Source organism: Pantherophis guttatus, chromosome 2, assembly GCF_059756535.1.
Source record: "Pantherophis guttatus breed Tessera chromosome 2, ASM5975653v1, whole genome shotgun sequence".
NCBI lineage: Eukaryota > Metazoa > Chordata > Lepidosauria > Squamata > Colubridae > Pantherophis > Pantherophis guttatus.
The window spans coordinates 98696624-98711183 of record NC_142064.1 but is presented as its reverse complement, the minus strand read 5'-3'; the positions used below and the strand labels follow the sequence as shown (position 1 = coordinate 98711183).

General features: G+C 42.0%; 1 protein-coding gene, 1 long non-coding RNA gene and 1 pseudogene across 3 annotated transcripts in view; 2 read left to right on the top strand and 1 right to left on the bottom strand.

Moving 5' to 3' along the window:
- Window positions 1-403: 403 nt before the first annotated feature.
- LOC132711381 (E3 SUMO-protein ligase KIAA1586-like) lies at window positions 404-4254 on the top strand (annotated as a pseudogene). The gene is made up of 3 exons (XR_015732743.1): window positions 404-1098; window positions 1571-3776; window positions 4039-4254. The product of XR_015732743.1 is annotated as an E3 SUMO-protein ligase KIAA1586-like (transcript).
- Window positions 4255-6990: 2736 nt separating this feature from the next.
- LOC148115211 (uncharacterized) lies at window positions 6991-14194 on the bottom strand. The gene is made up of 2 exons (XR_015732745.1): window positions 14087-14194; window positions 6991-7255 (listed from the first exon to the last, which is right to left on the bottom strand). It is a non-coding gene; the product is annotated as an uncharacterized LOC148115211 (long non-coding RNA).
- B4GALT1 (beta-1,4-galactosyltransferase 1) overlaps window positions 12463-14560 on the top strand; it is a 63214-nt gene continuing 61116 nt past the window's right edge. The window contains exon 1 of the mRNA XM_034410825.3: window positions 12463-14231. Coding sequence (XP_034266716.1) covers window positions 13997-14231 — 235 coding nt within the window. The 5' untranslated portion in view covers window positions 12463-13996. The remainder of the gene's footprint in view (window positions 14232-14560) is intronic.

The following is a 14560-nucleotide window of genomic DNA, read 5'->3' as shown; positions in this document are numbered from 1 at the left end:
CAGCTGAGATATGCTCTGGAGAGGCTGTTTGATGAGGAAGGAGGGGGTTGTCCTACTGTTCTACGCAACCTTCCCCCTACACCAGTGGTGAAATGCAAATTTTTTTGCTACTGGTTCTATGGGCATGGCTTGGTGGGCGTGGCTTGGTGGAGAGGTCATGTGATTGGGTGGGCGTGTCCAACTTTTCTTTACTTTTTAAAGCATTTTTTTACTACCTATTCGCCTGAACCAGTAGTAAAAAAATGCTTTATAAAAGTAAAAAAAAAGAGGTTCCGACAATCACAGCTGTGTCGCGTGATTGTCAGAATCTTTTTTTCACTTTTTTAAAGCATTTTTTTACTACCGGTTTTCCCGAACCGGAGCAAACCGGTAGCATTTCACCCAGGAGTGAAATGCTCCCGGTTTGGACCGGTTTGCCCAATCTGGTAGCGATGGCAGCAGGCAGTTTGGAGAACCGGTAGCAAAAATCCCTGGGCCCCCCGCTCATGCCCACCCAATTGCCAGGTCCCCTGCTTGCCCGCTTGGCTGTTTGTCGCTCGCTCACTCACTTTTCCTGCCACTCAGTACTTCCGCTTCCACCAGTCATTTTTCTAGCCACTTGGCGCTTCCTTCCGGCCCACCTCCGGCCTATATAAGTTTCCCTTCCTATGCAGCCGATCTACTTTGCCCAGATGTTCGCCTGGCCGCTTGGACACCTCACCTCATTGACTGCTGCTTGCTCAAAAAGGTAAGCTTTGCCAGTTGCAGCCTAGCATGCCGCCGCCCCCCCCAATCCCCAGCCTCGCGTAGTTTTCGCAGCCGCCAGGGATTGTTTGTGGGCCTCGTGCTACCTCCCTAGTCCCCAGGTCCCCGTGCTTGCCTGCCTGGCCTGGCTAAGCCGCCTAGCTAACCACCCACCTTCTCCCCCCAGCCTCCAGCTTGCTTACCTTTACTCTTCTGACCAAATCCCGAGCCGTGGTTGCAACGCTTGCCTTGCTTCGCTTGCTGTAATCCCTGCAATCCATTGTATCAGCAAGCAACTGAATCTCCCTGCCTGCAATCAAGCTCATCGGTAAGCAGCTCTATCTGCCTGCCTGCCTGCCTTGTCCCTTCAATTGGGTAAGTTTTTTTCCCCTTTGGGAGCTTTAAAAAAATAGTTAATTGGGGGATTTTTAGTTGTTCTTTTTTTAGACCTAGCCATTTAAAGTTTAGGAAGTTTTAAATTTTGCTGCTTTTATCTAAAAATAAAAATAAAATAAAATAATATTTGTGCAGCTTTCTGAGATTTTGTGTGTTTCTGTAGTGTTTCACTCTAACTACACAAACACACAAAATCTCACAAAGCTGTATGTGGAATTTTGTGTGTGTAAAGTGTGAAAGTTGGTTTTTTGGGCTTTTTGTGGCTGTGTGAGGTTCCTGCTTGTTGCAGGGTCCATTTTGGGTCTAGCACAGCTGCTTTTACATTGTGGGTGAGCCAGTTGTGTTGTGTTGTGTGGTGTGAAAGTTGGTTTTTTGGGCTTTTTGAGGCTTTTTGTGTGCTTTTACATTGTGTGTCATCAGCTAACAAAACTGCTTTTTTTTCTTTTTGCAGTAGCTGCCGCTTTTAACAGGAAGGATGAAAAGGCAACAGACTTTGATGGGTTTCTTGGCCAAGAAACCAAAACTTGAACAACCACCAGCAGAAGTGGAACAAAAACCATCCCCTGTGCCACAAGCACCACCACCTGAAACCAAAGAAAGTAGCAAATCAAGTATAGAGTCACCCGCCGCACCAGAAATCAGAAGCATTCTTCCAGACTGCTGGATCATGCAACAGTACAACTACTTCCAAGAGAAGTATGACGGCTTGGAAGTTTCAAACAAGAAACTGGGTTGTACATACTGTGCGAAACATGGCTTCGCAATGGAGAGTGGTATTCATGTGTCCAAAGAGTGGAAGGTTTTCAAGATTGAGCCGGCTGGGAAAAACAAGGAAGTGCACCATGCGGCTCTCCGGAAGAAAATGAGAGAACATTTCGTATCGAAATCGCACATCATTTGTAGAGACAATGTAAAACAAGCTGAGCAGGAAGCCATAACAAAAGCAAGATTTCTGAAAGGCAATTTGGCACCACTTCTAAAATGTTCAAAACTGTTTACAGCCTGGCAAAAGCATGCAGACCAATTTCAAGCATAGAGGAATTGATAGAATTACAAACTGAAAATGGATTGGATCTGGGAGTAGGATTGCATTCAAGGCCAACAGTTGTGAAAATAGTTGAGTGCATTGCAAATGAAATTAAAACCCAAATGTTTTCCAGCATCATTGCACAGAATCTGAAGATATGTCTGATCATTGATGAAGCCTCAACAGTATCCTGCAAACCAGTTCTGATAGTTTTCTTAAAAGTTGAGGACTCAGAGGACCCACCAACTATTTTTGTCGAGCTTGTTGAATTGAAGAAACAAGATGCAGAGACAATATGTTCTGCAGTTTTTGAAAGTTTACATAAGGTTGGCTTTACCTGGGACTACCTACAGAAAAATTTGATAGCGTTCTGCTCTGATGGTGCCAGCGTTATGCTTGGGAGAAAATTTGGAGTGAGCACCAGAATAGCAAATGAGTTTCCAAACATCATCATATGGCACTGCTTGAACCATCGCCTCCAACTTGTTTTAGATGACGCCATAAAGGAAATAAAACAGGTAAATCATTTTAAAATTTTTATTGATAAGATATGCTCTATTTTCCAGCAGTCCAGTAAAAACTGAATTGAACTTGACAAAATATCTGAAGAACTTGAAATTAATATCATAAGGATTGGTCGAGTTTTTGAGCCAAGATGGGCTGCCTGTATTTTATGGGCAACCATAGCTGTGTGGCGTGCTTATCCTGTGCTACATCAATATTTTCATGGGAATGCAAAATACTCAGGTATGGCTGCCCATCTGGAAAATAACTATTTCTTTAATGATTTAGCATTGATGATAGACATTTTGGAGGAAATTTCACTTCTTTCAACTGCACTGCAAGCACGCAATACGGACATAATAAAAGCTGAAAAACTGGTGAGAAGATCAATAAAGGCATTTGAACTGCTAACAAAGGGAAAGGGTTCATACGAAAGAAAAGTTGAAGAACTAATTACCTCAGAAACCTTCAGGAATATAAACTTCATAGAAAACCATTGATCTGTTGGTCTTCATCGAGAAAGACTTTTACAAAGTATCATCAAAAATTTGCAGAAACGACTGATGGACTGTGAGCATTTAAAAACTGGAAACCAACTGCAAGACACCACAAGCAAACTACAGTTTCTATAGTTTTTGGTGCCAGAGTACTGGGATTGTGAGGAAATAGTCGTTCCATGGGCAGCAGCTGAAGAACAACTGTGCACATTTAGTGACATTTTCAACTACAACATTGACATCAACAATTATAGAGATTTTGTGGAAAATGTCTTAAAAAATTCGAAGAGGTATGCAATTCCTGACAGTATCAAAAAAGCAAAAGATATTGTCAGAACAATTGCAGTGAGTTCTGCAGAAGCGGAAAGGGGTTTTTCAAAAATGAACCTGATATGTTCAGAGAGCAGAAGTCGCCTAGCCGTTTCCAATCTAACCAACCTCATGACAATCAGCATTATCAGACTACCTCTTCCAAAATGGGACCCTATTCCTGCAGTGAAAAAATGGTTCAGAGAACACCATCGCTCAGCCAATGATCCGTGCATCAAGTGCAAGAAAAGTGGAAGTGAGGAGAATGTCACTGGAACAGCTATGTGGAAACATCTCAAAGCTAAAGATAACAGTATTATGTAAGTATTTATATACCTCTTTTATTGTTTTTTATTGTTTTGTGTACTTCTGTTATTCTTATTTATGTATTAAATGGTTAAATTTGTATATCAGTTATATCTCCTTGTACGTCATTATTATCATTGGTGCAAGAAGTGACACTGAAGACATCATTTTTATTGCTCTTATGTAAGTATTTGTGTACCTCTTATTGTTTTGTGTACTTCGTTTATTATTTAAGAATTTATTGAATGAAATAATTGGTATATCTTCTTTTTGTAGGTCAAAAAAGGGCAAAGAAGTTACATTGACTTGGCCACGCCTGCCTGGCCACCAAGCCACGCCCACTGGGTCACCTGGCCACCAAGCCACGCCCAACAATTAAGCCACGCCCACAGAGCCGGTAGCGAAAATTTTTAGATTTCACCCCTGATTTCACCCCTGCACTACACCTGTAAGCTGCCATTTCAAGATGCATTAAACCCAATTTTAAAAATAGTTTAACAGTTGATACATGTATGGGACACTTTGTGGAACAGTATCTCCGTCTTGTTGTATCCCCAGGACCTCTCAGTTCTTAGGTTGCTGACCCTTCTTCCAAACCAGCTCACTGAGCTGGAGATCAGTTCAGAGAATTAATGGAATAGGGAAGCCCAGTTTGAAAGATCATTCAGACTAGAATGACAAGGACCAGGAACATTCTGAAGACTTGCTGGAAGAAAGAGATTGCCAGGCAGAGGTGGTATTCAGCCGGTTTAGACTGGTTCGCCCAAACCTGTAGCAGAAATTGCGGATGGGCCCACCCACCTGCCCACCCACCCTGGCTCTATGCCATCCTATTTAGGCATGTTTTTGAGGCAGGGTGCATGCGCAGATGGCCGGGTACATGCATGGATGGGGCGCGTGAGAGCAAAACATGAGAGAGAGCACACACGCTCACATTTGCAAACCGATAGGGAAAGTAAGTGAATACTACCCCTGTTGCCAGGGTATGTTTGTGCTACAGTTAGGTCTGAGTGAGGAAAGGCTCATGATTTTATTTTTAATGGCTTATTTTATTCTCTGAAAGGAGGAAAGGAGGACAAATTCACACTTCCAGCTTGGCCTATTGCCAGTAATGACCATTCACCACTTTCTGAGTACACGCATAGACGATGTTGTTCTCCTCCCATTCCCAGCTCCTTGCAAACACACTCCATGCCCATATTGTCCGTCTTTGATTCAAATTGGATGCTCTTCAACTGTCTTAAGTCTTCAACAGCTTGTTCCGGTTTAGCAGCAGCTCCACCCCCAATGAAGTTACAGCAGTATTGAAAAAAGTGATTTACCACCGTTTTTCACTACTGTTGCAGCATCCCCATAGTCACATGATCAAAATTTGGACGCTTGGTAACAGGCATATATTTATGATGGTTGCAGTGTCCTGAGGTTCTGCGATCGCCGTTTGAGACCTTTCGACAAGCAAAGTTAATGGGGAAGCCAGATTCACTTAATCAACCATATTACTAACTTAACAAACTGCAATTATTCACTTACCAACTGTGACAAGAAAGGTCATAAAAAGGAACAAAATTCACTTAACAACTTGCTTAGCAACAGAAATTTTGGGCTTAGCGGTGGTTATAAGCAGTGGTGGGTTTCAAAATTTTTTACTATTGATTCTGTGGGTGTGGCTTTGTGGGTGTGGCATGGCTTTGTGGGCGTGGCTTTGTGGGCGTGGCAGGGGAAGGATACTGTAAAATCTCCATTCCCTCCCCAATCGAGGGGAAGGATATTGCAAAAACCCCATTTCCTCCCAATCAGCTGGGACTTGGGAGGCAGAGAATAGATGGGGGCGGGGCCAGTCAAAATTTTTACTACCAGTTCTCCAAACTACTGAAAACTTCCACTACCGGTTCTCCAGAACTGGTCAGAACCTGCTGAAATCTCTGGTTGTAAGTCAAGGACTATCTGTATCAAAATATCCATTATGGAAATGTTGTTTACAACTGTCAACTCTGACAGGTTCTAATACACAATGAAACAGTGCAAGATGGATTACCCTTTTCTCCCCAATTTTTCCTGGTGAAAATGTCTTTCACCCCCAACTATAATCTATTTCAACTAATAACATCTCACTGTAAAAGAATAGGCTGAATACCATAGTTTAAATGGTCATTTCAAAGTCCGTAAAAGCAATACAGACAAGCATAATCCAACAGAGGGCAGTATTGTCCTGTCCAAACAGTTGGTTGCAGACCATGCTTGCATCCTTCCTGAAGCACATCAATAGCAATAGCACTTAGACTTATATACAGCTTCACAGTGCTTTACAGCCCTCTCTAAGGGGTTTACAGAGTCAGCATATTGCCCCAACAATCTGGGTCCTCATTTTACCGACCTCGGAAGGATGGAAGGCTGAGTCAACTTTGAGCTGGTGAGACTCAAACTGCCAAACTGCTTGCAGCCAGCAGTCAGCAGAAGTAGCCTGAAGTACTGCATTCTAACCACTATGCCACCACAAATTTATTTATTTATTCATTCATTCATTCATTCATTCATTCATTCATTCATTCATTCATTTTGTCAAGCATATATAAGATAACAGGTAAAAGTATAAACATAATTTGAATAGAGTAAGTAAAAAGGAATATTAGGACAGGGACAGTAGGCACGCTGGTGCACTTATGCACGCCCCTTACCAGCCTCTTAGGAATGGTTTCATATATCACATAAGTTCACATTTTCCCATCCTTGTAGCTCTTTGGAATGCTGGTTTACATAAGTACAGGGCTGGGCAATGCTTGGGAGTCAAAGGGGAAAGGGTACTTTGGAGTATGTGAGGGCATTGATGTAGCAATAGCAATAGCAGTAGCACTTAGACTTATATACCATTTCACAGTGCTTTACAGCCATTTCTAAACAGTTTATAGAGTCAGCCTATCGCCCCCAACAATCTGGGTCCTCATTTTACGAACTTTGGAAGGATGGAAGGCTGAGTCAACCTTGAATCAACTGGTCAGGATTGAGGGAATCGAACTCTGGGCAATGTGAGCAGAGTTAGCCTGCAATACTGCATTCTAACCACTGGGCCACCATAGCTCTTATTATATGTAGCCTTTCTCAGCAATCTTCTTAAAGCAGCTCTTCTTTTTCCTTTGTGGCTGCAGGTTGATGCCTGCAGAAGAGCTGACAGGTGTGACAACCCTTTTCTGTACTTGTAATACAGAGCTCAAGAAAACTCAAGATAAGCAATTAAAGAATAAAGTGTCTCCATCCATTTATTAGATAATATGCAGCAGTTTATCTAACTGACCACTGTCCCCGATTTACAACAATTCATTCAGTGACCATTCACAGTTACAACAGCACTGAAAAAGTGACGTATGACCATTTTTCACACTTACGACTGTTGCAGTATCCCCATGATCATGTGATTTACATTTGGATGCTTGACAACTGACTCACATTTATGACGGTTCTCGTGTCCTGGAGTCATGTGATTCTTTTTTGTGACCTTCTGAAAAGAAAAGTCAATGAGGAAGCCAGATTCACTTAACAACCATGTTACTAATTTAAGAACTGCATTGATTCACTTAACAAATGTGGGGGGAAAAGTTGTAAAATGGAGCAAACACATTAACACATTTCTCACTTAACAACATAAATTTTGGGCTCAATTATGGTCATAAGTTGAGGACTACCTGTATTTCTAATAGGCAACTTCTGCTTGTTATTGCTAAGAGTAGGAAGACATTCAACTGATACAACTTTTCTCTGCATAAGTAGCATAGCAAGAGAAACAAGGTGGCAAACTCATTGTTGTTAGGAATAGTGAGAAAGTTTGATTGTGAGGAGCAGGTGGACTTAATTGCTCTTTTAACTAATTAAAGTTTATTAACAAAGGTCTCATTTAAATCTAGAGGTTATTTAAGTCTACTAAACTCTAGAGAGAGCCTTACTTTGGATCTATTTTTCTATGACAGCTGCTAAATATTACTTAGGAAACAGTACCTAGCAAGGTCCTTGTCTTTGTAAATGAAATAAATCAGACCTTGTCAGAAAAAAAAGTTATATTTTCTGATTCCTGAATTAGTGATATTTATATAAATTGAGTCTTGCATGTGGCATTTATAACTGATTCTGTTCTGGAAAGCAAGGTTGTCAGGAAAAGATACCCCCAGGAAAAGATGGCAGCTAATATTACACCTGTTAAGGGTGATTAAACTCTCTTCGGCTATTCCATTTCCCATCTTAATTCTGAAATAATGTGGGATAAGCTGGACCTGATTTTTTTTTTTAATTCAGCATTTGGCAGTATTGCCAAAAAAACAAATACACTGTTTAAAAGAAAGTAAAAGAATACATTTTTAGAAGAAAAATAGGCTGTAAATGAAAATATACTTGATACAAAAATGCAATGTATCTCATTTTGATGATTATTGTCTAAATGTGCTGTCCAAATATTAAGTCACAGATCTTCCACCTTAAGCGGATGGACATTTTTGGATTTTAAGAAGACAGTGTTGTCATTCCTAAATGTAGGAAGACATTCAACTGAAAGGGGGAGGCCATTTGTAGAATGCTTGTGAAAGGTAGGGAAATAACAAAATAATAGAGTTAGAAGGGATCTTGGAGGTCTTCTAGTCCAACCCCCTGTTTAGGCAGGAAACCATACACCATTTCAGACAAATGGCTGTTCAGTCTCTTCTTAAAAACCTCCAGTGATGACGCACCCACACCTTGTCATTAGTTATGAAGCTTAGATTTATTAGAATCCTATCTGCATCTGGCTTAGAGTCCAGCTGGCATGAGTATAGAATAGGAGAAGCTTAAGGATGCAGTGTGGATATAGAAGGAATAAATTCAAATTTGAGTTACCCACCCATTCTTGACTTTGCAACCGTGCATTGTTTATCTTTGCTGCCCCCACTGCCAATTCTTCTATTACTTCAGTTGCTTCCAGTTCCCCAACTTTTCTCTAAGATCACAGATGACAAAGCATAATCAATTTTCTGTATCTTGGGGCTGTTCTTTGATCCTTTGGAATAAGAGGGGGAAACACTACCATAATCCCAGTAGAGCTAACAGTGATTTAAGGCTGTTTCCTTAATGTGATGGGGACAAGATGAGGGTGAAGTCATGGAGGCAAGGGGAAAAATAAGGGTTACTTGGACTTGATTGTGCTGTGGTTAATGCACTTAGCCTATATCCTGCTGCTAACTACTCTGCTGCTGACTGTCCTTTGCATTAATTTATTCTGAAATAGATTGTCTGTATACTGGTTTCTGATACAGATTCCTTCAGTGTATGCTCCAATTACTGTATCTAGATTTATCTTCCCAACTCGCATTTGAGAGGCCCAAGAAAGGAGTAAAAAAGCCTGGAGAACTCTATTCTATTTGCACAGGAAATACTTTTAAAAATATGAACAGCACAATAAGAAAAGAGCACATGTTAACTTGTAGTTCCAGAGTCAACACTGGAACTACACTGGAACTTGTAGACATTTCAAACTAACATTAAGGATTTAAATAACAGTGCTATACACATATGGGAATATATTGCATTTAACTTAATGAGGGCAGCTTCTAAGTACAGATACACTGAAATCTGTTTACTAAACTACTTAAAAAAAGAGTTCAATTGTATTTTAACGACACATATTAAAATTGTTTGAATTCAACTATTTTTACAGTTGCTTCTGGAAACACTGTATTGAAACTTTGCAAATCACTCATGAAACAATGTACCCTACATTTATTTTTGCCTATTTACAAACTGCAAGTCAAAGGAGATCCATTTCATGATTAAGCAAGGGTTTTTCTCCCCCTCCCCATTTGCAAACAATTATCTGACCATCTTTAAGCAAAGTATGCAACTATCATGTGGCTACATCTAAAACATGAGTTCAGCCTTTAAGGGCCAATGGTATAATGATATAACTGCAAGTAGGAAAGAACAATATTTTGGGCTCAGGTTTTGATGGGAGTTAAGTGGGCAAATGGTTACAGTAACTTAAGGCACCAATTTCCACCTTGTGCTTTTCCCCAAAAGGTTTCCCCAACCTTTAAACCTTAGCATTTAAAACATGTTCCCAAAAGATGAAGTAAGAATTCTTGCTTCCAAATAAAGGCTCTTTATATTGTGCAGGTACAGATGCCCCTAGAAGGAGTTGCCATGAAAGCTCTACCTTTTCCACCTGGGCATTCCAAAAGTATCGGGCCTCAGTTCCCAGAATTCCAAGCTGACTGTAGACCTGGAAATTTTTTCCCCAAAACTTACAGCAACACTAGAGACTCTTACGGAAGAGAGCTCAGATTTGAACTATGGGTCATTGGTGCTGTCTGAGCTTGGTGGTTTTCTTGTAGACATTACATTACCAAACTAGGTAACATCATCAGTGTTCAATATGTGATGTTATCTAGTTTGATAATGAAACATTTGCAAGAAAACCACCAAGCTCAGACAGCACCAAAGACCCCATAGAGATACTCATACCATATTAATGTTTTGATCATTTGGCTTAATACAATGTGCCATTCTAGTAGAAAAATATATCTAAAGGAAAGTATGCTGTGAAAAATGAGCTTCAGAGAAAGATCAGAATATATTCACAAACAACATATGCAGAGGAATCAAACAATGTTTAACCTTAAACAGGCAGGGAAGAGACAGAGTGATTTTGATGGAACTAAAAAAAAAAGTCTGGAAGTATGTCAAGACTAAAGAAGAAGCATCCAGGAGCATGCCTGGAATAAAAAATAATTAAAAAATGGAATGAAATTGAAGTGAGAGAGTGATGGAAAAAGCAGTTTAGAGATTTGCATAGAAATCATTGTGATACTTTAAGGAGTAATACTGAAACAAGTGCACTAGGGGTTAGTCTCCAAAACACCAAAACCAAAAAGATAAATGAAAGTAATAAATGATATGAGAATGCTGAACAAAGGGCAGCTGGAAATAGAGATTATATTAAAAGTTACATTGTTGATACAGTTTACCTATAGAGGCTGTGGGATTTGCATAATGCGCAGACTGCATTGATGCCTGACAATTAGAAAAGAAGCATCACTGATCCCCAAATCAAAGCTGAAGGTATAGCAAACTGTAGTAGGCTCCCCGATCCTGGTCCATGGACCAGCACTAGTCTGCAGCATGCCAGCAACCTGTCTATGTAAACAAGCGAAGCCCCAACCACAGTATACAGTCAGCACGCAAAACTACACTCCCTCTGGTCCACGGAAAAACCTCTCTCCATGGAATGGGTCCTTGGTCCCCAAAAGCTTGGGGGCTGCTGAACTATAGGGGAATTTGTTTACATGTGCCTCAGGAGGTCTTCAGCAGAATTCTGACTGACAAGGTATGAAACCTAACGATGAATGAATTTTTGGAAAGGCAGATTTTATGCTTAGACAGGAACAGGGAATGTAGGCCAGATTTTTATTCTGTAGCAAATCACTGCAAAGAACATAAATGTGAGAAAGGCTATTGCCCTTTGCTTGGTGAAGTGCGAGCAACTGCTAAATTAATTGGCTTGAATGACACTGTCAATTGGCTTGAATGCACTGTCTTATGCAAATAGGGATTTGATATTTGGTGGCTGAATAGGGTAACAGCAGTATATGATGGAATTAAGCAGATGCAAGATTTAATATGAACAATTAAAAGCTAAACAGGAAATAGACAAGGAGGTTATGATATCCCCTTAGTTGTTTAACCATTTATGGGTCAATGTATAAGGAAGGTTTCTGGTGAAGGTAGAGCTTAGCTGGGGGGAAAAGTGAAAATATGTAAATTGTAAACCAAAGGAGACTGTGTTGTTAACTGGGACACTGAATGATTTGCAGCAAATTATTTTATGATGCAACAGGCAGGATAGCGCTGAAAGTGAATTAGGGAAGACCTTGGCTTGATGGTCACTTAATGACCGTTCAAAGTTACAACGGCACTGAAAAAAGCGACTCGTGACCATTTTTCATTCTTATGACCATTGTTGCATCTCCTTAGTCGTGATCAAAATTTGAATGGCTTGGCAACTGATTCATATTTATGACGGTTGCAGTGTCTTGGGGTCATGTGATCACCTTTTGCAACCTTTTTACAAGCAAAGTCAATGGGGAAGCCAGATTCACTTAACAACTGCGTTGCTAACTTAACAACTGCAATGATTCACTCAGCAACTGTGGCAAGAAAGGTTGTAAAATGGGGCAAAATTCATTTAACAAATGTTTCACTTAGCAACAGATATTTTGGTCATAAGTCAAGGAGTACCTATAATTGAATTTGGTAAAATGTTTACCAAAGAAGGAAAAACAGAGAGATTTTAAAATGTATAAATACTGGTGGGAAGATAGTGGTCTGTTCCAAGAACAAATGTTTGCCAAGATAAAGGAAATGAGCAGAATAGCATGCTTTTGTCGACTTTTGTTACCTGGAAGTAAGAGTGGCATAACTTAGGAAAAATATAAACACTGAATATAGTGGAAATGAGGTACTTCTGAAATATTGTGTTCCAAGAAGAGATAGGATCAAGAAAAAAGAGGTGCCAAATGTGGACTAAATGTAAATGGATAACATCCAAACAATTGATACTTTGCTATAGAATATATTTTAGAGATGGTTTGTGGTTATCCCACAGCACCTGAAATTGAGAAATCTGTACTCATGCATTCAAAATTCATAATGGTATTTAAGTATGTAGAATCTGGGAAGTCTTGAGTTGGAACCTGTGCACAAGTATAGATAGTTCTCTCACCAAATGGCATAGTTGTCTTACTGCAGTTTCCAACGTGGGATTGCAGAATACCACAATCTTGTTTGAATAAACTTTCTCCTCTCAGAATGATCTATGCACATTTCATTTAGTGATAGTATAGTGGGGGCTTGGATTTTGGGCGGTGCAGTGTGAACTGGGGTACCAGAGTTTTCTGATATAGAAGCAGCCCGTGTAATGCCTGTGGCTTGCAAAGCAAAATCCAGCTCACACTTCTTGTGGAAAGCTTCCTCAAAGAAACACAAACATCTTGATAGCTCAAGACCAATGGCAAGAGAGCATTACCAATAGCGAAAGGGCAATTAGTAAGAGCCAAGGCATGTACTTTACATTGAATGAAGCCTTGCAGATGGATGAAATGCCAAGGCTTATGCAACAAAAATCAAAGCAAACAAACAAACAGCCCACACCACTTCCTACTAAGGAAGAGAACAAAAGCTACATTCACCACGGGAAGGAGGCAACGTCAGTTATTTTCTACAAGCCTGTTTCACAAGTGTGGCAGGTTGCATTTAGTGAGTGGCACAGAAACATACATAGAATTATGTTTTTTTATAAAAAAAATAAACGTGGGATAAAAAATTTGTAAAAATATGAGAAGTGCCACTTCTGAATTTGAAAAGTTCCATGCTGTAAAGCGTGAGTTTATTACATGAAGAGATTTTTTTTCCACCAGGGATAAGACTTAATAGGACATCCTCAACACAGCGGCAGTTGCAAAACTAAACTGTCTTAACACCTCTCCCAGTGAGCTTCTGCCTTTACTACTCAGAAGTAAATCCCACCGAGTTCTTGGTGGCTTCTCCAATAGCTCACACTATCCACAAAGCCGGAATGTGGTTTGTTGGGCTAGTAGTGTGGTGTGTTGTATTAAGCCAGCCCACGTGGTCGTAAAGCAGGCGTATCTACACCTAGCTAACATAATTGATTGGGGTAAACCCCAAACGAAGCACATTTTGGCTCGTTTTGATTAAACACCAAACTTTAGTCCACCCGGCTGTAGAGCAAACTCTCTCGCGCTCCGGCGAACCACCAGTTGATGCTACAGGCAGCCAACAAAACTGGCGGACGCCGAGGATACGTGCGTGCCGGCGCCAAATTGCGGCGCGAGCCCAAACTCGTGATAGCCAAGGCTCCAACCGGGGCCCTTTTAAGCATCTTCCGCTCAGAGCCACGAACGTCGACGACGCGACCCCTCGTCTCAATTTCGGCGGGATTGAGCGGGACTCGATTTGGCGCAACCTTCGCCCCGGGAGGAGGGGCCCCAACAGTAGCAGCTGGGGAAGGGGAGGGGGAGGGGAAGGGGGAGGAGCCTTAGCCTGACATTACGACTTTCCTCCTTTCCCCGGCGAGTAGGCTTCAGCAGCTGGCAGGCGAGCGGCCGAGCGCTGTTAGCGGTTTCGCTGCCGCTCCGGCCTGCTGCTCCAGGGCGCAGCCATGAGGCGTCCCCGCGTGCCCGACTCGGCTCAGTAAAGTTCGCTCAGGATGGAGCTGCCCGGCGCTTCACTGCAGAAGGCTTGCCGCCTGCTTGTGGTCTTCTGTGCCCTCCACCTCTCGGCTATGCTCTTCTACTACCTGAGGGGCAACGCGCTCGTTCAGCAGCGGAGTCCGGAGCCGCCGCCTCGCAGCCAAACCTTCGGCCGTCGGGAGTCGGAGCCGCACCTCCTGGCCAATGTCTCCAAGCCCGCCGCGGATTGCCCCGACCCTTCCCCTTTGCTGTGTAAGTGCGGAGCTCCGTGGGCTCTCCCTCGTTCGTCTCGGCCGATCGTGGGCGCGCCCCGCTTCTCTCCACCCCCACCCCGGCTTTCGCTTCGCCCCGCGGTTTCCCCGCAGTTTCGCCCGGCCGCCTTTGCCTTTCACTTCTCGAAGCCTCCTTTAACCCGTTGCCCCATCGCGCCTCGTTGCTTCAGTCCACACTTTTCTTCCTCCACCCTTTCCTGTTCCTGTCTCTTTCGGGCCCTGCCTGTCTCCCTCCTCTCAAAAAGCCGCCCGCTCGGTCTGTCTGTCCTTCGGGATCTTCCTTTGCCGCTCGTCCCGTGCCGCTGGGAA